This window comes from Tuber melanosporum (assembly GCF_000151645.1).
Source record: "Tuber melanosporum whole genome shotgun sequence assembly, scaffold_11, strain Mel28".
Classification (NCBI taxonomy): Eukaryota; Fungi; Ascomycota; class Pezizomycetes; order Pezizales; family Tuberaceae; genus Tuber; species Tuber melanosporum.
In genome coordinates, this window is record NW_003298766.1 from 309,731 (window position 1) to 334,307 (window position 24,577).

Sequence of the window (24,577 nt, forward strand, 5' to 3'; positions counted from 1 at the left end):
CAGGACCGAACCGACAATTTCATTAGGCCCAGCCCGGGAATTGGTGCTAGTACGTATCATATCAGGGTAACTGGAGGGTACTAAGCCAAGGCGGTGTTTGCAGGCAGTCGGGACGCTCTTGATTAAATCAAGAAACGAGTGATAGTGAGTGAACACCCGCGGTTGAAATTTACTGGGCAACTATAACCGAGGAGGCTCACTAGCAATGTCACTTCAACATTCTAGTCACAGTCTCGAGCAGCAGCCTGGTACCAGAGAATGGCTTCCCCCAAGCCAGAAAACAAGCCTACGGTAAGGATAAACTCTCCCGAGATTATCCGCAGGGTGATGTTTACTAATTTATTGTGCTTAGGGATCTGCGCCTCGCGTTATCCCAAAGTTCTCCAGTTTCAAACCATTAGCGAAGGTCGTAACAGAGGAGCCCGAACCGGCTCCAAGCCGGGCTGGAGGAGAGCATTCTAAACGTGACAGAAGGGAGAGGGGCCATAGGCGTCGGTCGCGCTCAAGAAGCCGAGAGCGGAACCGGGATAGGGATAGTGATGGGCGAAGAGAAAGGAACAAAGAGAGAAACCGCGAGGAGGGGAGGGACAGGTATAGACATCAAGGATCTGATCACCGCCGCCGCAGTGAGAAAAGCAGCAGGCGCGAAAAGCCTAGATCACCGACGAGAACAACTGCTGTCGCTACTGGCAGGTCGCGTCCCCCATCTCCGGAGGTGGCTTCTCAGAGGGCATTCTATACAGATACCCGTGGTGATCCCGATAATGTCACCTATGGCTCTATCCACAGATATTCTATCCCGGACTACCGCCGTCGAGGGGGCGGAAGTGTGCTCGGACTATCGCCGGGGATTCGGATTGATCGAGAAAAGGGCGATGGCAAAGGCTTGGTGTTGCAAGAGCGGGAGAGACGAAGTGGGACAAACACGCGGAAACTCTTTGCTGCGCTTGAGAGTGGAGTGAGGGTGTTAAGGATTAAAAAAGATGGGGGGGATTCAACAATTAAGGTCTTTGAAAGTGGGATGGATTTTGTACCGCTTTTCGGTAGTGGCAGAGGAAGAAAGCGTGGGATCACCGACTTTGAGCAGGAAGAGTCTGAAAGGGAGGATAACCACTACCGTTCTCTCGAAGGGCTAAAAAAGCTGGGGGAGAATCCTGAAGACAGAGACTTGGAGTACGCGTCCGCTTCAGGGTCTGAGGGTGATTATGTTACTGCAGAGGGATGGGACAATAGGCAAAAAACAGTGGAGCTGGCCCGGAAAGTAGATGCAGCGCCAGGGAATGTCAGTGCATGGCTGGACTACGTAAATCATCAGGATACGTTACTTGCGTCTACTGGAAGAAGGACAACAATGGCAGAACGGAAGAGCACAGCGGAGGTGAAACTGGATATTCTGGGGAAGGCCTTGGAAAAATGTCCTGGTAACGAGGAGTTACTGGTGAAGTATATGGATATTGCTCAGGTGGTTTGGGACTCGCGGAAGATGATGACGAAATGGCAACAGATGCTGAAGGAGAACCCGACCGCCATTGGCCTATGGACAAAATACATCAATTTCCGGCAAACCGATTTCCTCAGTTTCACATACTCGGAGTGTGTGGGATGTTTTAGCGAATGCCTCGCCACGCTAAGGGGCGCTGCCGTGAAGGCCGTTGATAAAAGTGAGGATAAAGAAAAGATTGAGGAGATTATCTTACACGTTTTTCTCAGAACTGCGCTCTTGATGAAAGAGGCTGGATTTGTTGAGAATGCGATTGCTGCATTCCAGCTGATGATCGAACTAAATTTCTTTTCCCCACCTCAAATAACAGCTCCGGGGTCCCTCAGCGAGCATGAGGAGGTTCTCGAGCTACTGGATACTTTCTGGGATAGCGAGGTCTTGCGTGTTGGGGAGATGGGCGCTGAAGGGTGGCTTTCATTCGTGCAGTTAGGTGGCAAAGGAAAGGCTCCAGAAGCCGGGAAAGGAGCAGTTTCGCCGGATTCATTGGATACTCGCAACCCGTTTGGATCGTGGATAGCAGCAGAGGAAGGACGAATGGAGATCCCCAAGATGCCTTCTAGGACAATGGATGAAGTGGAGGAAGATGATCCTTATCGTGTTGTGCTATTCTCAGATCTAAGGGAATTTATGTTCTTTTTTGCGAGTGAAGCTGTTAAGCAGAAACTGATCGATGCTTTTTTGATATTTTCAGGCTTGAGGCCGCTCTATGAGGGGGTGCGCATGTCTTCAGGGGGGGCGGAAGCTACAGATATCTTCTTGAGAAATGAACTAGGACATACGACGGATGAGTGTCTTGGGAGGTGGTTCTGGCCCGAGAGCGAGGGGCATAATAATGAGTCGATAGGATGGGGGGGTATGGAGCCGGAGAAGAAAGCACTATTCGGGGAGAGGCCATTCCAATTTAGCTTGCGGAATTTCCCTCTGAGTGAGGAGATGCTGTTTGCTAAGTCTGAGTATTGGGTGTCAGCAATCGATGACCTAGGGGGCTTGAAGGGGGGAAATATCGAGTTTGTGGGAAATGTACTGAAGATGTTGGTCGCCCAACTGAGCGATGAGCAACTGGCATTGTATTTCCTGGCTTGGACATGGAAGAACCGTCCCTCTAGGTAAGAATGAAACCCTGTGGTTTCTCATCAATGGCTAATATCCGAGAAGTGTTAAAAAGGTAGCAAAAGGACTTTTGAAGAAGTTTCGTACTAGTTTGTTACTTTGGAATGGCTACGCTCAGATCGAATGGAGGGCTGGTAGTACCGACAGTGCAAGGAACATTTTCTCTACGGCACTAGGGATGAGTGCGGATTTTCCTGAAGCAACTCGCCAGGATTCAATATTTCTATGGAGGACCTGGGTGTGGGAGGAACTCATGCATGGTGATGTTTCGCGAGCGGTCCGTGTGCTTTTATCGATTGATACTGGGAGGCTATTGATAGATGGAGATGATGAGTTGAATTCACGTGGGCTTCCATCGGCCTTAGTGCTGAAGGCTCGAAGGGTGAGTGTGTCGACAAATTTAGTGAAAATTACTGACTTTTTCCACTTGGTAAAGCATTTGGAGGACTCAAAAGGGTTGATGCTTTCTCTCGGCCGTGTCAACCATGCAATCGCCTTTGTCGAAACGAGGGCCCTACTTGAGTACCTTGTTTCTAATCGAGAAGTGGCGGCATCGTTGCCAATATATGCCGACTTCCTTTCCGAGCTTGATAGACGCGGTCTGTGCGGTCCAAATTCGGCAGTTCATGAAAGGTGTTTGATGACAGAAGCGAGGTTACTATACTATCACTCAAGTACCTCACGACTATTCAAAATTAAGACCATGAGAGACTTTCTTAATAACTCTCTGCAAATGTTTCCGAATAATTCTGTTTTTTTGGAATTGTTCGTTCGGAACGAGGCAAAGACCAAAATAGAAAACAGGACCAGGATGCTCATGCGAGATGTAGTATTAAAGGAAGGGTCAGAGACAATCCTGGGATATGGCTTTGCTATATGGGCAGAAATGCGAATGATAGGCGCAGGCGGGCGTTACAATCCCCACGCTGTTCGAGCTTTGTTCGAACAGGCAGTGGAAACCGACAGGTTTGCTTTTAGTCCATCTCTTGCTAGGCAAATTCGTGCTAACATATGACACTAGGACAAAATATAATTTCGGTTTGTGGGCGATATACGTGGGGTTTGAAATCCAAGAGAGAGAATTGAAGAGGGCCAAAGAGGTGCTCTTCAGGGGTATTAGGAATTGTCCATGGTCGAAAGGTGTGCACCGCTATATGTTTGGTCTCACTGTTTTCACTAATCATTGAGTAGACTTACTTCTCTTGGCCTTTCAACGGTTACGCACAGTGTTGACCTATGAAGAGATGCGAAAGCTGCTTTCGATCGTTTCCTCAGAGAAGGAACTACGGGTTCACGACGCCACAGAGCTGGAGGATTATATTGACGGGTTGACGGACGAGCAGCGAAGCAAACTTGGGGGGACTGAAGCGGAGGGGCTTCGGTTTCTTCAATTGCCCAGTGATGCGTCAGATGGGGAGATGGGAGATTAATCTAGCCAATGATGGGAGGTTTCTGCTGATTCTGAATCACTATCAAAATTGAATAACCTAGTGGATAATAGCGAGTGTGCGGCGTATTCAATGCTCAAGGCCACTATGATCCGAGATGTTCCCATGGGATTCCTTTGTGTCTTTGTATCATACCTTCTTTGTACCTTCTAATACGTTCCTCGCGTGCTTGATTACTTTTCCATTGCTCTATCAATCTGGGACAGAGGATTCACTACTTACGATATGTGATATGAGGTTGTGACTGACAGAGTTAGATATGCAAGAGAATTAGTGGCTCTAATTTTCTGGCGCTGGGATTATGGCGGTAACCAGAAACAAGGTACCGATTATCGCAGGGGGTGCGCACCGTGATAGGCAATTGGGGCCTGAGTCCTAGGGTAATGTTTTTTCAAGTCTGTATCGTATTCTAATAGTAGGGTTAAAGGCCCTAATATGGCCCTAACCGCATCACTGATTCAATCCTGTGTTCACAGTGGCACTAATTCCTCTATGATCTCTGCGCTATAAAACGCACAGCCCAATCTTCCCCATCTTTGTTTCCAGTACCTCTTTCTTTGCCCCCCCCCACACATCTTCCTGGCTCTGATACGGCTATTTTCCACCAAAAGAAACTGTGGGCCTCTCCGTTCGAGCTTTTGATTCTTGATTGATTGCTCTTACCTTTGCTACCATCGCACCCAGAGCCTTGGACACTACAAATATGAGTACCAAGTCTATATTCGGCGAGTACTCAGACGGAGTAATCCGTGTTTCCCTTGCTGATATCGCCGAGAAGACAATTTATATACTTGCTAGTACCAAAAATCCAAATGTTAGAATAATTAAAGATTCGACCAAAACTGAAATCAATTGGGATAAGGAACACCGTCTTGCCTCTATTTACGGTAACCGGGAGAATGCGATAAAAGCCTATGATGATCTTATGGGATATATTAGGACCTTCACAGACGCCATTGTGGATGTCGTGGACTATACTCCTAGAGTCTCATCAACTATCTACGGTCCGGAGCTTGCGAGAGGGCTCTGTTTTTGTTTGCGCAAGCCCAACGGGGTACTTAAGACATCACCAAGTTGCAACCCACTGGATGCTGGGCAGAAGGAGGAGACAGAAAAAGGGTTCCGCACTTTTCAGTTGTACCCGGCTCATTTGAGTGCCCAGGAGAAAATCATAAGTCGAACCATCTCAAGTAGTTTGCGTTCTTCCCAAATTTCAGTGGGTGGAATGAGAGGATTTCTTATCGATGATATCACTACCATTTTAGATAAGTACAGAGAGAAGCTTCCTTCCAGCGATAGCGTTTACATCAAAGCGGAGGTATTTTTTAAGCTATTCCTTCTTTTTTCATTGGCCACTTGTTTTAATCAATTGAAATTCTGATGGTATTTTGTGGGTTAGGTGACACTCGGAAAGAATTTTTTTCTCGAACAAGACATTAAAAACTATAATCTCGCTACCCTTAAGCTTGATATCCATGATTTCTGTTTAATGCGTCTGGAGAACGAGATCAAAAGGGTTTTCCAGCCACGATGGATGGGGGAATGGATGGGTAAATTGGAGACAAACTTGTCAGTTTTGGGATATGAGATGTTGGGGACCCCCCAAACTGCTATGGAGATTTGCCTCCAGGAGGAGCGTAGCAATGGCCAATTTTATAACACCGTTTGGTTAGCTAGTCTCGTCCCCGGGGAAGAGCAAGAAGGTATGTTATCACTGGTCAGGTATCCCTTCATTTATAACATTATTCATAATGTCATGTGATTAAACTGTTTTTGTAGACCAAATGTTAAGGTTTCTCGAGTCCCGTATTCAGCTCAGATCGTGCTACAAGGCAGATATATTCAACGGAGGAGGGAAGCTCGACATGATATTTGAATCCACCATCCATAAGAACGAACGCCGGTCTGCCTGCAAGAATATTTCGCGCCTAGTGAGCAGCAAGATCTGTTACAGTCCGAGGTGGGGATTGATTTTGGGGAAAGGGGTGAAGGAAGAATACTTCCATTCTGCCGGTATTTTTTTTAAGAGGCATAAAAAACAAACAAAGACTAAGTGGGTTCGGAAAAGTATCATTGTTACTATTACAGAGGAGGTGGGAGGGGATGGAAGAACTTTTTGCGCAGTTAAGGTTTCAAGCAAGCATTTGGAAGGTCTCTTGAACAATAGATCTAAGGCAGCACCGTTTTCTGAGATTCTCAATGCCGTCGCGGAGTATCTAAATGCTTGTGATGAGATAGCTTCCCGGTTTCGACTCCTAGGAGGTGTATCTGGCCAGGATCCTGTCAGAGAGCCGTGTTCCTTCCAAGACCATGAAATTAATGAACGCTACCAACCGGAGGCCAGCCTCAAGAATTCCTCGACCGAGAGAAGTCAATTGACCGCGCAGGCTTTGGGGAGACGTCAGACCATCGACGACAGCCAGGAGGGAATGGAATGTGATATTGAACCAGAGTTTGGTTTAATGTCAGACAATATGAATGATGCTGTGGAGCTTGATCTCGCTGGAAGTCACATGCCACCTGTTGATTTCCCCCCACTTTTGCATAGGGCTGGGTCGGAAGAATTATGTGACATTATGGGGGCTCGGGACACTGCTTTGCTTGATTATCCAGCTCTTCTACCTGTTATCACTGGCGGTAGAAAGACAGCTACAACTAGCCCGGAAATTGGAAACACTCCTACCAAACCAGCATCGCACTCCAGCAGGGTAGGATTTCATGATTGGTTTGGTGAAACTAGTCTTGCAGATAATCCAACATCACACCTAACTCTTATCAATAATGGAGTTGAATTTGGTGCTGGCAGCGGGAAGCTGAGGGACTCTAGTGGAATTGAGGAGGCTGGAATGGAGAATTCTTTCAATAGTTTGAAGGCAGAGAGTCTTTTTGGAGGCGGACCTATGTCCATGTCTACAGAAAGTAGTGAGGACGCAGGACTAGTTACTAGTCACGAGGCAATTATCACCAAAGGTAGCTTCGCCGAAAATCTACTGACAGTAGAAGAACCTGGAGGGCCCAGCATTGAGTTTGTTAATAGCGGGGGTCTGGGTAGCGTTCAAGAGGAGAAGGAGCCTACTGGAACTATTCATAGTCAGTTGACCAATTCCCTTCAGAGTCAGCCGGAAGGTACTGCAGTTGCTGGATACCTTAAAGCTATTCTGTCCGGGAGGAGATTTGGTAGCCTCACGGATGCAGTAACTGCCGATTGGGATAGGCAAAGAGGCCACCTTTCCACCGGACATGGTGTCAAGAATGCTCAGGAAAATGCAAAATCAACTAGCATCCTTGATCACTCCAATGGAACCTCAATAGCTCGTACCCTTAACCAGCCCTCCGGCTGTTCCTCCTTAGATTTCGGGATTCCTATGAGTCTTGGTAAAGAACTCTGTGAGCTGGAGGTGGAAATAAGTGCTTTGAATGAGGCGACAGGGGTTATCTAGATGGGTCGGAAAACAGGAGAGCTGGATCCAAAAATCTCTTGGCAGTAGGGTTGTGGCTGTGGGAGGATGGAAGCTGGTTAACTGTTAGCGGGGGTGGGGGGTAGGCTCTTGGGGTTCTGGATAATACGGGATATGTTGTGTGCTAGATGCTTTTATTAATTTCTCGTGCTTCTATTTCCCAGATTTTTACTTTTCCCACTTCCCTTTCTCACCACCCCCATGCACCTTTCCCGCCAAATAAATCTAATAGGATCAAATTAGAACTTTGGGTTGGCAGTTTTGAAATTTTGTGTTGTAGCGTTATGTCCGGTTGTGATATCTTACTATCTTGGGATTCCAACCCATTATGATACTATCACGGGGCCTCTGCGGTATTCTAGCACTATGAGGTTCCTCTACATAATTGTGCCACGGTTGTGGCTCAACACAACTTTTTGTGACTTGATATTATGGCTCAACATAACAATGTGGCTTAATATGAAATTATAAGTTTAAGGTACAAAATACTCTAGTTTACATTTATTTTTCCCAACCTGACTTGTCTCCTAATTTGTGTAACAATAAGCTTAGATACTTTCTTCTTATAGATTTGAGTATTTTTTTTTTCTCTTGAATATAATTTCAGCTCATTAAGAAGAGGCTTCTGCTCTGCATGCAGCGCTTTTTTCAAGTTCTTTGCATTTTGTGCTTTCTGTTGCAGTTTTTCAGCCTTAGTTTCAACAATAATGGTATACTTAAGTTCAATGGCAAAGCTTCATTGAGCTGCCAAATTCTATTAGACTATCAAGCTCTATTGTAATACAAACTACTGTAAAACCATCAAACTTTTATTGTACTTAAAAGTACTAATAGCCTGTAAAACTATATTGAACTACAATGTTCAAGTTACATCAAGATGTAAAGTTACATTTAACCTTAAAGCTATATTAACCTTTAAGATTACATTTAACTTTAATGTCATATTATTTTGAAGTTGGATCATGAGTAAAGTGTGAAGTTTTATTGAGCCACAATATTCTGCTAAGCCACAATTTCGAGCCACAAAAAGTTGTGTTAAGCCACAACCGTGGCACGATTACATGCTGAATAGCACCATGAATACTATTCAAGTAGCTCTTACAGATTTTGCTGAAATTCAATAAACTCTGTGACCTTGTTTCCTTTCTTTTTTGGGGGGGAGGGAAGGACAGGGTAGGTAACTTAAGCTCTGGCTTGGAATTGTGCGTTCACTAGAAGAGGAGAGAAAAAAAAAAAAAGACTGTTATATCCATATCTCACGGTCAGCATATCGCTTGTAGTGTTAGGCCGCACAGGAGAAAAAGCGGCCCGCCAGCTCCATGTAATCCCCTGGTATTTTCACCAGGACTGGGAATCACCGAGTGATCGACAGTGAGGGACTTGGCTATGGGCGTGGGCTCTCTTGAGATCTCCTTTCGGTAGAATATCATACATGTGCAGCGACCCCATAACATCATACCCGACCGGATAGAGCCGCTTCTCAGCTCTGGCCTACTGATTGACTTATCTATTTACTTATTTATCGCCATTTCCTTGTACTCTGTTCTGGTGAAATACCTAGGCTGCAATGTTAATAACTAATGAAGCAGGATGTAAATTGGCATTCTTTCAGGGGTATTATGGGTCCGGTAAAGCACTTTCTGCGCGCTATGGTTTTGCTTTGTGCTGCTGTTTTGAGAAAGGGAAATACCAATTTATCGTGTTGGTAGGTGTGTTGGTAGGTAAGGTATCTGTAAATATTATTTGAACTAGTGGGGGTATTGTGGATCCTCGGTTGAGGATGGTGACGTTCTTTTCGGGCAATGGCAAACAGGTAAACGATGACCCACAATAGAGGATGGACCAATTCTCCGGTAACCTTGAAGTAGTAGTCTCTGTTAGCCTCACTGGGGGTTTATTGTTCTCACCTCTTTGGGTTTGATTACAATAATCGGTAGTAGGTCTCTAAGCAGATTGCAGAAAGGTCAAGAGTAGAGAGCAGATGAAAGTCACCAACGCTGGTTAGATGGAGATGATGGAAATTCACTAGTCGATGATCTCTCGGCCCTGGAACTGAAAACCTCTCAGAAACCCAGAGACTTTCTACTGCTCCTCGGAGGTATTCTTGTCTTCGTTCCCTCTCTCTCGGGGATCCCCTGAACTAGCTACATATAGGGGTAGTCCCCTTGCCCATAGTCTATCTGAGTGCTGACGACAATACCTCTTGGCTATATGCTGACAACACGTAACCACCACTCTCTGTTCATTCTCATACCTAACAGTATCATAGTCTCTAAGTTAGCGCTCTGCTTGTACTTCCGTCTGTCATCATGTCTCATCACTCGTACAAGTGACTACTAGTCCCTCATGGCCTTTTATTAAACAGTATCACCCGTAGCGCAGGTGGCTAATGTGAAGTATTATTCCTTAACAAAATAGTGCAGGATGTCATTGTATATGCAAAGTTCCTAAAGAAAATTATGTTGGGTTGTGCTCCGATAGATTGGAGGGCCGAGGGCAGGTTGTGTAGTGAATATAAGAATGACGCGGTCGGCTGATGTGGTAGGCCAGTAGCTTACAACTATTTGTTAAATCTATGAATGGGAGATTAACGGGGGACTGTGGCCCATCGCGTAGTTGATACATCAGACCCAAGGAACTCAAATTTTAACTTTGATACCGCATCTGTAGACGGATACTAGGGGGAACTAGGAAACAGAAACTATACACAAAGGTGACTTGTAGAGGAAAAGGAAAAGCGACCAGCCCCCAGATGCCCAGAAAAGGAGAATGTTTTGATGATTTTTATCATTGTTAATCACATCATTATAGATACGTCACGCCACCTCTAGCTATTCCCATACCAGCTAAAAGGTAACCCGGATGATAAGACATACCTGTCCGCAATATCCCGGGTTTAGTTTTACCGCACGAAATGAATGAACTTTTTATTTTATTTGAAAGAAGAACCCCCGCATGACCCCAGAAATGCCCAGATTAACGGTTGGATTTGGCGACACTATGGTAAAAATGTTAGTTTTGGGGGCGGGGGATGTAAGCGGGTCAAGAATTCCTACCGTTCTAGCTCGTCCTTCTTCTTGATGGCATAAGAGTTAGATGACCCCTTGGCAGCATTGATCAGCTCCTCGGCTAAGCATTCGGCAATGCTCTTGACATTCCTGAAGCTGGCCTCACGAGCACCAATGGTAAGAAGGGCGATAGCCTGGTTGACTCGACGAAGGGGAGAAACATCGACGGCCTGCCTGCGAACAGTACCGGCGGATCCGATACGGGTGGAGTCCTCACGGGGGCCGCAGTTGGCAATGGCATCGATTGCAACCTGGATGGGGTTCTGGTCCGTGGTGAGATGGATGATAGAGAAGGCGTGGTCGACGATGCGGACAGCCATGAGTTTCTTTCCATTGTTACGACCGTTCATCATTAGGGAGTTGGTAAGACGCTCGATGATTGGGCATTGAGCCTTGCGAAATCGCTTTACTGCATAACGGCCGGCAGAGTGGGAGAGATAGACGGGGGTACGGATACTCATGTAATCGCTAGAGTGAGTTGATATTTGATGTCAGCATCTAGTTCGCATATCCGTCTGCCTAATATTTTTGGTGCAGCTCTTGTTGCTTTCCCTTCTCTTCCAGCCAAGTATGGCCCCATTTGCGCTTTGCTCTATTCTTCCTTAAACATCCAAGCAAACATTCAGAAGGGTTTCCTACGTCAAAGAAATATCCCTAATCTCGACATCATCGTAGCTCCACTTATTGAACAATTTGGTGCTTCCAATCTCATCGGTAACTTCCCTGGGCAAAACGGAGTAATTGGCCGGGGCGACCTCGACTTCTCCGCTGTCAGACATGTTGATCGTCGTAGGGTGTTCTTGTTCTAAGTGTAGGAGTTAGCCTGTGGAGTGGGTGAGAAAAAGTAGGAAATTTTTGGGAAAGATGGATCAGAAGGCGTTCAAGGGAAGAATCAACATACTTTGGGTGAGCTATTCGTTAGTGGCAGCGGGGGGTTGTTCGCTCAGGTTGCCGTGCTGTGTAATTCGTAAAGTGTTATCGTCGTCAAACTAGAGAATTATTTCCTTGCGGCGGAACGTGTGTGGGACCACCAGGTGGGATGCACAATCTGATTAGATCTTAGTGACTGTTGTTTGTTAAGGGCCCGGCCCTTATCCTCCAACTTGAATTTCAATAGCCACTTTGCCCGAAAACCAAATGTAAAAAAAGACATAAATTTGGCTTAATATACCTGCAAATAGAATAAAATATATCATAGTAATAACATCTGCATAAGATCTAGGAATTTGATGTTTTTGAACATTTGTCAGCAGTTGTGTCGGATCGAGGCTATTTTCTTTCGCCTCCTTCCTCTTCTGCCATGCCCATCGCATCTTTCTTGTCTCGAACACCCACGATATCAGCGTTTTGATCATCCACAGCCTTACGCCCTTCTAACAGTCATAGGGATATCCTATTTTCTCCTTCGACAACTCTGTTCACTTTTGGTTTCTGCCGGACTGATATTCTATCCGAATATTCATAAGAAAGGGTTCGAATCTCATCGCTTCCTCCCTCTGCCGCGCTCGCACGGCGAAATAACAATATCCTAACAACTTATACCCCCGCTTACAGTGAATAAGCTCCCCATACCCAGCGTTTCTCCCAAAGTTTCGAGCAGAACAAAGAAAAAAAGAAAATATAAAAAAAAGGCAAGATGTCTGGTCTAGACGTAGAAGCCCTTCTCGAAGCCTCCGAAGGGACTAAGCCAAGACAGCAACCTGATCGTCACGATAGTGCTGCTTCTACTCCGAGGCCCGACCGCAACGGCGGCGGGAGCGTTAAATCTTCTTCTTCTAGAAGGGACCGAGACGGCGAACGAGACAGAGACCGCGATAGAGACGACAGAAGCCCGCGTAGTGAACGCCATCGTGAACGCAGGAGAAGCAGAAGCAGGGATAGCGATAGGTAAGTTTCCGTGCCCCTTCGAATCTTTTCGCCTCGGTCGGACCCAGAAGTTGCTGACATTATTTCAAGACGCCGTTTAGGTCGTAGAGATTCCTACTATGATGGTGATGAATACTATGAGTCTTCATCTCGATACAGCAGGCACCGCTCCTGCGAAAGGGATGATGACAGGTATTACTCTGGACGCGGTCGAGATCGCAGATATAGGGATTACTACGACGAGCGTGACAGAGATGATTATTACAGAGGAGATAGGCGTGACCGTGATCGAAGATCAAGGAGTCCAAGGAGGCGAGGTGGCCGAGGAAGGACTAGGTAAGTTTGATTAGACTATCCTATGGGAAGGGGTTCGTGCTAATGTTAATAGGTCTCGCTCTCCTCAGTTGACTGAAGATGAACGCGATCGTCGTACTGTCTTTGTCCAACAGTTGGCTGCAAGGCTCAGGACCAAGGAACTGATTACATTCTTTGAGAAGGTTGGCCCAGTTAAAGAAGCCCAAATCGTTAAAGATCGTGTTAGTGGTAGATCTAAAGGGTGAGTTTCTTCCTGGGTAAGATTGGGAGCTCAGCTAACGCTTAAAAAATAGTGTGGGATATGTCGAATTCAAAGATGAGGCCTCAGTGCCCAAAGCAATTCAGTTGACAGGACAGAAGCTCCTCGGAATTCCGATCATCGCACAGCTTACAGAGGCAGAGAAGAACCGCCAAGCCCGCGTTAGCGCCGCTGAGGCAACGACTACGAATCAAATTCCTTTTCATAGGCTTTATGTCGGAAATATTCACTTTAGTATCACCGAGAGCGATTTACAAAACGTATTCGAGCCATTTGGGGAACTTGAGTTCGTTCAGTTGCAGAAGGAGGAGGGAGGCAGGAGTAGAGGCTATGGTTTTGTCCAGTAAGTTGCATGACCATGGCATTTCTCAATAATGCGCTAACAGCTCTTTTTTAGGTATCGTGATCCCAATCAAGCTCGCGAAGCTTTGGAGAAGATGAACGGTTTTGACCTTGCTGGCCGCCCTATTCGTGTCGGTCTTGGCAATGACAAGTTCACTCCCGAATCTACTGCTCAGATGCTCCAGCGATTTTCTGGTTACCAGGGATTTCAGGGATCTGCATTTGATTCCCGTGGCCGTGGGGGCAATGACCGGGTTGGCCGTGCTGACGATAAAGCTAGTGGAGCTGGCGCTAGTGCCCTTGATGATACCGATGTCGCTGGGGTAAACTTCAATAATTATAGTAGGGACTTGCTCATGAGGAAATTGGCGAGACAGGATGAACCAGCACCTACCGACAAGAAAACGAAATCACCGGCCGCTTCGAACGGCAAAGACTTGCCCTTAAGACAAAAGTTACCGGAGAAGGTTACTAAAACTCTCCCTCTCGATGTACCTATGGCGAGTAGATGTGTCGTATTAAAAAACATGTTTGATCCGGCAGAGTAAGTCTGGGCTCTGGAGCTCCATTTCATGTTTAGTCGTTTAGTAGCTAATACTAGTTGCGTGCCTATAGAGAAACTGGTGACGCCTGGATTAAAGATCTGGAAGATGACGTTAAAACAGAATGCGAGAACAAGTATGGACATGTCGTTCACATTGCCTTGGACCCCAACAGTCAAGGAGAAATTTACATCAAGTTCGAAAAGGTACAGGGAGGCGAAAAAGCGATCCAAGGCTTGAACGGCAGGTTCTTCGGTGGCAGGAGGATATCAGCAAGTCCTGTTGTCGATGCTGTATACGCCAGCTTGTTTGGAAGATCCAACAGTAAAACCATTTAATTGATGTGCGCCTATATTGGAAGTTGGGCTGACGGTACGTTGTGTGCTGAATTTCTCTCTTCTCTCGAAGTGGCAAATCATCCATTATTCCCTCATTTCATTTTTTATGGCTTTTAAAACCTTGGTTTTCTTTTTGTAGTATGGGTTTCCCTTATATACTTGCCTGTTAACTTTTTTCACCTGCGTTGCGGATATAAGTTCGTTGCTGTTTATAAGGTCCTGGAAATTAATAATCGAAATATCGTAAATTCGGTAGTTTTCTGCCTTGTTACACTACACGCTCGCGATATTCTTTTAGTGATGGAAAGTTAAAATATTGACTTTTGGGAGACTTGCGATATATTGAGGTGAGACGCCCTCGCTGACTCGATACAGAAACATTGAACCTACGAGTACGGTAGGTTTTGGGGGCTCTAAGTTAACCACTCGAGCACATGTGCCTCGGCACAGATTAAGTTCTATTCGTGGGTGAGTGGCAATGGTGACAACATGGCCCGCCCACTAGACTAATCTTGCTGTACTTATAAACCGATAAACAGAAGCAGCTATCGGTACCGGTAGGCTGCACCGTAAAGTTGAAGGACTTGCCGTAACGTGGCAGAAGGAGTGAATCGTTTTGTTTGAATAGCGCTCGAGATTGTATTTATACCATTTTGTATAATATCGTATAATACCGTATAAAAACCGTATTTTATTTTTAAAAACGTATTTTATTCCGAGTTTCAAAATAGGTATAAAATATTTTATCCAAGATACTGTAGCACAGTTATGTAGAAAAAATAGAAATGCTACTTTCAATTGTAATGTAATAATACAAGGTTTCAAATATAAGATTGTTGCTAGCTACTACTATGCACAATTGTTATACCTTGCCCTCTTTGATCCTCTTGCCTGACTTTCAAGTGATTCACTATTGTCAGAATGTTCAAAAGGATTGTCGGTAGCAGATTCCCCTTCCTGGTGTATTTCATGTCCAGTCTCTTCCCCATTTCCATCTTCCTCTACGTTAGCAAGAATGATAGTAGTAAATTAGGAAATTAAAAAGGGTATTTCTATTAAAAGAGATTATGATTACAATACCTTCATCACTTTCAGCCTCAATTGTGTCCTGGAGTTCCACAATAACATCTTCAAGCTGAATTTCCGCCTTGCCAGAGAGCTCTTGCCACTGGTGTGGTTCATCAGCCTTGTGGTCCAAAACACGACGGTTGAGATAGATATAGGTAAGCTTATCTACTCGAGTAGAGTCAAGCCTATTGTGGACCTTGTTGTGAATCAGATTCTGAGCAGAAAAGGAGCACTCGCTAATGACTGAATTGGCTGTGGTATGAAATAATCTAGTCGCTAGTAGGGAAAGTTCTGGAGCAAAGGTATGTTGGGCATGCCAGAAAGTAGTGGGGCTAGTGATATTCCATGCAAGATTGTAAGAACCAAATGGCCTATCCTTGGCTCAGCACATGTAATATTGCTCCTGGATACGGTTCTGGCTGGGAGGGTCAGGGTATACATTCCAAAGGTATTCAATAACTATGTTTTGCTGCTCAACAGTTGTGGCTACCCCAATATTCGTTGGTGTAAGAAAGTAGGTTGTTCAATGTAGAGCTAAGACTTGACGCTCTATTCTCTTCTCAAGATTTCCTGTACAGGAGCATGGGTGTCGGCGATGTGCTGGAGGTGGCTGCAAATTGCAAGCCAGCGAGATACAACTAGTCCAAGATGTGCATTGGCAGATTCTGATTGAACTTAGACCTTGTGGATAGGAAGAATGAGATCCTGGAGCTCTTAGACATTGTTCCAGAAATCACGTGACGAGATTAACTTCTTAACTTCATGATCGAGTTGAATACGATCATCAAGTATATAGCACTTAAAGGCATCCTTATTCTTGTAAACAGATTCAATAGCACATGCTTGAGTGCCCCAACAGGTAATGACGGCAAGGATCAAGGCACTAGTTTTCCCATAGCAGGCTTTTTGTTTCTCCCGAAGAATTGATAGTTGAAGAGGAGACCGACGAAAGGTATTGATAACCAACATGGTCTTGGATTGGATTACCTTATAGTAAAGAAGTCCAAGGAGATCCTTGATGAGAAGTTGGAGGCCGTGGAAGTCACAGGGAACAAAGAGTGCCTTGGAGAGTTGCAACCTTTCGTTAGCTGCAAGGATTCTCCATAGAAGAAGCATAGTAGAACAAGTATCAGTAGCAAAGCTGTTGATTCATTTCCAATCGCCTTTCACAAGGATGCCAAGCTTTGCCATAAGCCATGAAGCCAGATTCTCTGCAGTAAACTGCATGGATCCTGCATTCTCTGAGCAGTAATGGAATGTTCCACAGTCAGTATTAATAGAGATGTTGACAATCCGATACTTGGATTCATTTTCACTTTCGTCGGTAATGATGTTAAGATAGTAGGTCGATTGAATCACTTGGTCGACGTCCAGCTTAACCAGAAGATATGTCTGATCAAGTAAAGTAGTATGTAAGAGGAATGGACTTGGCGGCTTATAGGCAGGTGAAATCTTTTGAAATAGGGCGACAAAGTATGGCTATTGAGTGACATTGAATGGCAGATTGTTCATATATACAGCTAAGGTGAATGAGAGATCAGCATCATACTTTTCAGTAGGTGATAGGCATTGGACTTGGCTAGTAATGCGTGTTTGACTAGTAGCTAGGTTTGATGTTCCAATGCTTGCCTTCCCTTCTAGGCTCATCTGCTTCTGATATTTGATACAGGTGGATAAATGCTCACGTTGACAGGTTGGACTTTTGGCAAAGGTCTTTCCACATGCGATACACTAAACTAATTCAAGCTATCTCACCTTTAGTAAATTAAAATTGTCATTTTGTCAAATGGAAAGAATGGTTACCTTTTTTCCACTCTCAGGAGGAATGGTCTCGAAAGCACTATGTAGCTGGGGATCCTTTGTACGGCCCATGTTCGCAAAGTTTGTGTTGGTATTCTGTGGAGTTTGTATCAAGTGATAATGGTATTTCTTAAGTACTGGAATAGCTGATAGGGGGAAAAATTCTCTGCCAAACTCTTAGAGTAAAATCTTATTTTACAACTAATTGTAATTGATTTAGGGTTTAAGGTTTAGGATTTAGGTTCAAATATTTTAGGGCACGTATGTATTGTATGTATGGTATAAAATTTATTGTCAAAAATACCGTATTTTATAATAATATACGTATTTTATAAAACCCTATGATTGAGCCACATTTGCCTGGACCGCATTTGTCCCACCGATTGCTGGCATGTTTCTGTTCTCTCCTGAATAATAGCATCGATGGCTAAGATTTTACCCCATACATGAGGGGTGGGAGCTGCCATTGCTGTATCGCAATAGTGTATCGGGGGTTAAAGCCTATTATCTAGTTTATCCGTATAATATTATAAAGTTTAGAGTTCGTCTTCTGAGTGTGCACATGTATAATACCTATCTGTCGCGTAGAAGCCTTTTTTTACATATTATCATACCAACTTTTTTTTGTTGGCCTTGGAACTAGCAATTGATGAAAATCGCCCTGGGCAATCTTCCTTTCCACAAACAAAAATATCTCGGCATATTGTTTCTTTGATGGTCGTGGTTTGCCCTTTCTTTGACGGATGAGGTGTGTGTGTGTGTGTATCGTACGCGGTTGTTGGGGGGGTTGGATCACCAGATATGATGCGGTCGACAAAAGTCCTCGTGGTCTACCGATATACGTTAACCAATACCAGATACTTCTTTTGCGCTGTAGATCACGTCGAAATGCGAGATAAACCGCATTATAGCAGTCATGTGCTGTTGTAAGAGACCCATTCACCTTCCGTCATGGTATTCCCTCCAATTGCGTATGCAACCTGCGTAAGGATGCGGATGAAAGGCCTGCGGCCAGGCAACGTTTAAGGGGCCCGGGGAGCCAGGCCTTGTACTATCAGGGGCGGCGAAAACCCGCTCATTCCCGAAGGGTACCGTGAGATCTCGTGGAATCCATTATCTCCCGCTGCTCACAATCTCAGTGACTAGGCCTTGTACGGTATGTAACCTTGGAGGATAAGCGCAGTCTTGCACCAGAAGCGAGATTTGACAGATCCCACGATACCGCATTTAGTAGCCGCTATTCCTTCCCAAGCTAGCGCTTCGTCAGAGTGGAGATAGTGGATTTCATAAGATTTTACGGTATATTAGTACTAGAAGGTCACCGCCATCAGCGATCGCAGTTGGCCGCGAAATTTATCTGCCTGGGGGGCGGCGGGGGGTCGGGCAATGACCTCATGTACCTAAGCCCGACCCTTGTTCTCTTCGGGCGTTTGCCAATGTGCCCGTCATGCCAAAGCATTGACGCATGTAAATTATCACTAGAAGGGGAGATAGTCGGGTTGTAAATGAGCACATATATGAATCTTGTTCCGTCATGGATTGTGATTCGCTCCTTTTTGGGCTACGTATTCTGTATTATAGCCGTTTTCAGAGCCGCGCTCGGAGCCATTGTTGGACATTGGTACACGGCTGCGCCCCGAACCACGGAGCGTCCGTTTGATGCTCTTGGGAATTGCTCCACCCTGTTTGACAAGGGGTTTTCATATAGTATTAGGGATTGGGCGGTCCGTAGGGCGCCCATGCGGGTACCAGGTGCGGGGAGCCGGCCTAGTTCTCCTCCTCCCCGCCACCCCCCCCACCTCACTTCTGATTGCCTGCTCATCGCTCTCATCGATCTCATCGTTTTCATCGTTTACTTGGTCATAATCATCGGCTATCTTTCAATTCTCGTTACCGAAGCCATCGTACAGTCGGGAGGTTGGGGATATACTTACATTATCTCTCCAAATCAGTTCTTTGCGTATTCTTAGTCTTAAAGAATGCCGATTGAGAGTAAGCTCCTTCAAAGTCATTTCCAATTCATGCTTCTGAAACATGGTTAAATATTTCTAGTAATTGGGCAGGATGTGGCTGCCTCCAGGAGGAAGCTTGGAAAAAGGAGTGCCGTAAGTCGTGTCCACCTTTCCGTTTCCCCGCCGACAAGTGGCTGCAGGGAGGCTTCATTCTCTTGTCTCTACCTGTAGTCATCCATTGACGGCAGCTGACTTGAAGGACCATGGATAGTCCAGAGCGGCCACCCATGCAGGTTCAGGCCGTGGTGGGAAAAGAAATCGTCAACAAAGGCCACCCGCGCTGAGCTCGCAGCGAGAGTATCCCCCTTTGGTGCGCAAAATGGAACATTCCATCACTAGGAGGGCTATGGAGCTGACTCAACTCTCTCTGCAGGGAGGATCAAAACGTCCTATCAGTACGCCTGGCGGTGCATGGTCCGTGGCGGGCAGTTCTCAGAGTGTCAACCCCCAGCCGACCAGATCTGAGCCAATGAATTCAACGACTTTTGGGGGGATATCTCACCCAGAGCCCCGGCAGCTGTATCCTGCGCGGGGGGGCATATATGGATCCCAGGTTCCGGTTGGCCAAACCCTCAACGGGGGGTTAAGCTCACTTAATGATGGTCTAACGGGGGCTAAAGGGAAAGGAAAGGCTCCTGATTATCAGAACCAGGACGGGTCAGTTTTCCGGAGCACCCTCAATCCTAATACGGCACCCTATGTCCCGGCGTCGCAACAAGATTTATATGGCTTTCTGCGTGCTGGCCTGGACTCTTTTTCATCCACTCCACTTACCACAAATCACCACACCCCGAGAAATCCTCAAAATCAACTTTTATCTTCGTCTTATCTCAATTCAATGACTTCCTTGCCGACCCCCAAGGCTTCTCACCCGGAGCACAACCGTGTGAGTTCTTCACTTCTAAGCAGCCCGACGGCGACTCAGGGCCAACCGGGTCCGGCAGTATACCAGAACGCAGTACTCTTTGCTGGCGCACAGAAGGAGCATCAGGAGGAAATGGGCTGCGTTTACGATCATAACGGCGTGTCTTCTACTAACCCTAGTGGGCATTTGGTCTGCGGACAAGTGTTGCAAGACTTGAAGGTCCGAAATGCTGAGCTAAAAGCAGAAATTCAAGCGAGTAAAGCTAGGGAAGCGGAGCTGAAGCATGAGAATAATGCGCTCAAAAATTATTGCTCTACCATGGAATTGACATTGCTATCGGCTGGACCTCAAAAGACCATTTCGGCTGGAGATTTTACCAAAATGATGGACGATTTGGTTCATTTGCGTGCTATAGCTGAGCAAATGGGGCCAATGATTGATACTGTCAATGGATACCGGCAAGAGATTGCCATTCTCAGAGCTAGGCTTTTGGCAAACGGGATCGATCCTACAATCAATGCCGCTCAGGTTGCTCTGGCTCCCCAGGGGCCCGTTGCTGCCTCGTCGGCTGCCATCCGGGGAGCGCCTGTTTCTAGACCTATCGCTGCTGTCGGGCCGGGGGAGAATGGGAGATTCCCCTCGAACAAGTTCTTCTTTGAGGAGTTTGGTATGCTTTTCCGCTCAATTGCCAACCTCGGGCGTTGCAATTACCAATTCACCAAACAAATGCCTGTTACCAACGTCCAGGTCCCGCCCCGGGTTCGTGAGAAGTTGGAGACCATCGTTCAAGGGAACGAGCTTCTTCTCGACTGGCTATTGGATGACTCCAACAAGACCAAGTTCCTTCTTGTGTCCGGCTTGTTTGCCCGTTTGATTAATAGCGAAGTCATGTCTGAGACTTTTGTCGATCAACTCATCATCAAAATGGGCGAAGATCCGTCTGAGAGACTTAGGATTTTGAACGCTTGGATTGGGCGTAAGTTTCCCTTCCTGCATTTCGTCAATATGCACGGCCAGCTAACGGAGAAAAACAGGCAACCCGGTCATTTCCAAAAAGGTCTGGGCAGTCCTCGTCGAGATGTCGGAAGCCCTGGGGGCGCAGCTCCACGACAAATATGTCTCGCTCCTCTCGCGCCCTACCGACGTCCGTCACCTCGAGGAATCCCTCCGCTCGCTCGTCGGAATCATCGAACACGCCGGACGCCTCACCCTCGGAATGGCTCAACTCGGCTGGGGGAACTGGAAATTCGTGTTCCACGGGATCGGCACTCCCTTCCAGACTGCCAAAATGACTATTTGCGATCGCGGCACTGAGGGACTCCTCAACTACCGCCACGACACTAGATGCCTCGACGGGAGAGAGATCGGGCTCTGTGTTTTCCCCATGATTTACAGGAGGGACAACACTGGGGCTTGGAAGGTCCTCTCTAAGGCAACTGCGTTGATCTAATTGGTCCCTTGCGGAGGAATCGGCTAAGGGGGGGTATCTCATCTTGGTTGTCGTTTTTTTTTCCTCCTAGCTTTGACTAGTTTTCGTGTTCTCAATCTGTTCTGCTTTCGTCATTGTTTCTTTTTTGTCGGGTTCATTTGTTTTCACCGGATTCGTCTGAGTCCGCCCGCGTGCTCCGATACCCCTCTTTTTCCTGTTGTTACTTTTCGGGAAGCGGATCTGACTGTTTTACTACTTTTTTAAAATGTTTCCTTGGTGGGATATGTAGAAAGTTGGCTGTCATCTGCTCGGGGATATGGTACAGATAATTGCTGGAATTTATGATATCACAAAAAAAACAAAAAACAATTTATCCTTACTTTTAAATGTTACATGTCTATGTGCGTAGTGATCTCTTGGAGTGGAAGTGGATGACTCCATTCGTGTTAGAAGTTAGGAAATCTTCAGTCACGATCCTGGGATCGCGCAGCATTCCCGAAGGCGCATATACGGTGGTAGTATCTAATTACTGTCTTTCACATCTAATTCGTCCCCAATTAATTATCCCTATTTTGTTCCTTTTTATTACCGGACAGTTGTCCACTGAAGATATTTTCTTTAACTTTGTATCTATTTGTCACAAGCCCCTCGAATATACACATGAGGTGGGGGGTGAATGAAAACGCCGTCGTAGAAAACATCAGCTTTTTTTCCTTTTCCCCTCACATAATATCCCTTTTCGACAATCCTGGGCTGGCAGAGCGGTTGTCTTGAGGCCGAGTGATCTCAAGTGACGCTTGACTCCACGATCATTAGGTAAGACATTCTGGTCACCCCTCGTAGTGAGATTCCGTGACTTTTTTTCTCTCAACCGAGGCCAAGTTCTACTCTTATTTTCTCCCCATGCATTGGGAAGGGGAGAAGTTATTTCATGTCCACCGAAAGTGGTCGATTTTAATTAAACATACTCAACTCATCTAAAAGCGATATGGGGAATTAACAAGAAAAAACAAACCCCCAATTTCCATCGTGCAGGGAATTGTCAGCCTGACTTTCCGGGTAGAGATTACCAGTAATTTTCCCACCTCCACTGTGAGGGCTGAGAGCTGAGGTGGGCAGAGTTGATACCGTTGCGATAAATGAAACTTTTCGTATGGGAACCCGTATAGAATAAGTATTTATCCTTTACTCCACTAACGGTATTTCTGGTATCGTACCGTGGGCATTAACTAACGGAGCTTATCACTCATGAACGATAATATCTAGATGGCTTTTTTTTTAAAGGCTCTAGAAAAAGCTTTTTCTTCTTTCTTTCTCAGAATGACCCTTACACCCGACTACAGGTGTTTGACTACAGCGATTTGGACTAAGCCAGCCCAAGTGATTACTAAAGAGCTTTTCTTCTTGAACTGCATAGTGTATTGATGAAACAACTAATTTTAACCTTCGATTACACGGCACCACAGCACTGCACGCGGGTATCATTGCCTTGGGTCTGGGCCATGCGCAGTCGGGAGGATGTCATCGTGCTCCGTTTGACACAATTCCGGTCAGTGGGGGATGATCTGGGTGCTGAAGACGTAAGTTCTTCAAGGTGGGTATCAATTTGTGGCCAATACTTGAACCACAGAGCACCAGTTGTCATGTCCCGTTCTTATAAATCAGCCCCAACCTTGCATGGAAGTATCGTAGCACTCTGGTACTATCATCGTGCATGGGTTAATCATAGCTACCGCCTCCCTGCCTAATGCTGTCTGTCTGGTACACCGGATAGGAGAAAAGAGGGGACGCGGTCGCTGGCATCTTAGTGGGGTTGACCACTGTACTGGGGTGCGATTGTTGTTCCCAGATCTAGATCTCACTTTGACGTTTCATGAAATAAGCGATGGGTCACTTTTGAGCCGCCGATTGGCAGTTCTGGGGTGCGCAGCGGCTGGTTCCGGTGATTCACTCGATGGCGTTGTTTCCAGGAGTTTGACGAACAGCAAAGCTTTCGAGTACCGTACTGGTACTCCGATTGCCCTACTGTAGAAGCACTGGAAAAGATGGTGGAGTGTATCATATTGCTTAACCTTCTTTCTTGAGGTGCGAATCACATCATTCGCCTATCGTATCCCGTGCGTATTTGGATGGGAAGCTCACTTCGAATAGCACACAACACAAAGGGCTGTTTGGCACGACGTGGTTGGGCTATCAAACCATGGCTTGGGACACTTGGATAAGGAAACTGACCAATGGGAACATCAAATTCGATTATGTAAGTGTCCTAAATCAGGGTTTGAAAACCAAACCACGTCGTGCCAAACAGCCCCAGAGAGACCGAATGCGATCCATGCATGCTTTTTGTACTCGAGCAGACTACCGTACCGTATGATACACTACTTGATTCATTCCCCGAGAGTTACAGTACGGTACTGTGCTTGACAGCAGTAGATATCTCGATGAGGCTCAGTGCGCGGGTAATCTTCTAATAAGAAGCATAATATTATGATACTAAAGTGCCCGGAGGAGGGGGGAGCGCGGAGGGGGCGCAAGTGTCAAGTAGTTACTAGCCAACATTAGAGTATTAGTGTGAGATCTCTACGTCACAATTCAGTTGGAAGATAAAATATATCCACTGGTTGGATTCACTATTAGCGATAATGCAGTACTGAAAAATCTTTCATCTTACCTTCAGCCTATCTCTCGGAGCTTCTCTCAAAAAAATTTCACTGTTCCTTTGAAAACCATGTTTAGCAATCAGTCTACTTCAGTACATTACGGTTCATCCAACAAAAGCCTCGAAACTCGATTCCAGAAAGCACGTGAGGCATTAGAAAAGGGAGAGGTGAAAAACAAAACAGAGGCAGCAGCTTTGATTCCTTGAATCCAACTACCTTTAACCATCATTTCAATGGAAGAAAGCTTGCCAAAAGGCGTGGACCGATATGCAAGCTCTCTCACCTTAATAAGAAGATATATTTCTTGAACGGTACTCACAGTTGAGCATATGTGGATTTCCACCAAGTATTTGGAAGGTTAATGATATGGTAGTTGAAATTGGTCATGAGCGGGATACTAATTTCACTTTAAGTGAATATTAGATGGATAAAGGTGGATTTTATAAGAGGCATCTAGAAGCTTAGCATGGTTATAGTTGTCCAACTGATTCAGTAC

At 45.8% G+C, this 24,577-nt stretch overlaps 4 protein-coding genes; 3 read left to right on the forward strand and 1 right to left on the reverse strand.

Annotated features, from left to right (window-relative positions):
• Positions 1-258: 258 nt before the first annotated feature.
• Positions 259-4,101, forward strand: GSTUM_00004248001 (uncharacterized protein; the record flags this gene model as incomplete). XM_002835496.2 has 6 exons in its annotated part: positions 259-291; positions 353-2,607; positions 2,657-2,993; positions 3,048-3,577; positions 3,633-3,751; positions 3,803-4,101. 6 exons carry the CDS (start codon positions 259-261, stop codon positions 4,039-4,041), a joined length of 3,513 nt encoding a protein of 1,170 aa, XP_002835542.1. The 3' UTR covers positions 4,042-4,101.
• A 6,029-nt stretch (positions 4,102-10,130) lies between these two features.
• GSTUM_00004249001 (40S ribosomal protein S5) lies at positions 10,131-11,566 on the reverse strand. XM_002835497.2 has 4 exons: positions 11,487-11,566; positions 11,225-11,390; positions 10,574-11,053; positions 10,131-10,515 (listed from the first exon to the last, which is right to left on the reverse strand). The coding sequence occupies exons 2-4, from the start codon at positions 11,362-11,364 to the stop codon at positions 10,494-10,496; spliced, it is 642 nt and encodes a 213-aa protein (XP_002835543.1). The 5' UTR covers positions 11,365-11,390; positions 11,487-11,566; the 3' UTR covers positions 10,131-10,493.
• Positions 11,567-11,814: 248 nt separating this feature from the next.
• GSTUM_00004250001 (uncharacterized protein) lies at positions 11,815-12,146 on the forward strand (the record flags this gene model as incomplete). Its single annotated transcript, XM_002835498.1, has 2 exons — positions 11,815-12,056; positions 12,140-12,146. The coding sequence occupies 2 exons, from the start codon at positions 11,815-11,817 to the stop codon at positions 12,144-12,146; spliced, it is 249 nt and encodes an 82-aa protein (XP_002835544.1).
• Positions 12,147-12,157: 11 nt separating this feature from the next.
• On the forward strand, positions 12,158-14,495 carry GSTUM_00004251001 (uncharacterized protein). XM_002835499.2 has 8 exons: positions 12,158-12,236; positions 12,302-12,344; positions 12,406-12,472; positions 12,542-12,787; positions 12,840-13,007; positions 13,060-13,368; positions 13,423-13,911; positions 13,983-14,495. Exons 1-8 carry the CDS (start codon positions 12,222-12,224, stop codon positions 14,245-14,247), a joined length of 1,602 nt encoding a protein of 533 aa, XP_002835545.1. The 5' UTR covers positions 12,158-12,221; the 3' UTR covers positions 14,248-14,495.
• The last annotated feature ends 10,082 nt before the right edge of the window (positions 14,496-24,577 follow it).

Coding starts and splice junctions, on each gene's coding strand:
- GSTUM_00004249001 (XM_002835497.2), bottom strand. CDS start 11,364: ATGTCTGACAGCGGAGAAGTCGAGGTCGCCCCGGCCAATTACTCCGTT. Junction 11,054..11,224: donor ATTAGGGATATTTCTTTGAC/GTAGGAAACCCT, acceptor AACTCACTCTAG/CGATTACATGAGTATCCGTA. Junction 10,516..10,573: donor AAGAAGGACGAGCTAGAACG/GTAGGAATTCTT, acceptor TTTTTACCATAG/TGTCGCCAAATCCAACCGTT.
- GSTUM_00004251001 (XM_002835499.2), top strand. Junction 12,345..12,405: donor ACCGCAACGGCGGCGGGAGC/GTTAAATCTTCT, acceptor ACCGCGATAGAG/ACGACAGAAGCCCGCGTAGT. Junction 12,473..12,541: donor AGAAGCAGGGATAGCGATAG/GTAAGTTTCCGT, acceptor CATTATTTCAAG/ACGCCGTTTAGGTCGTAGAG.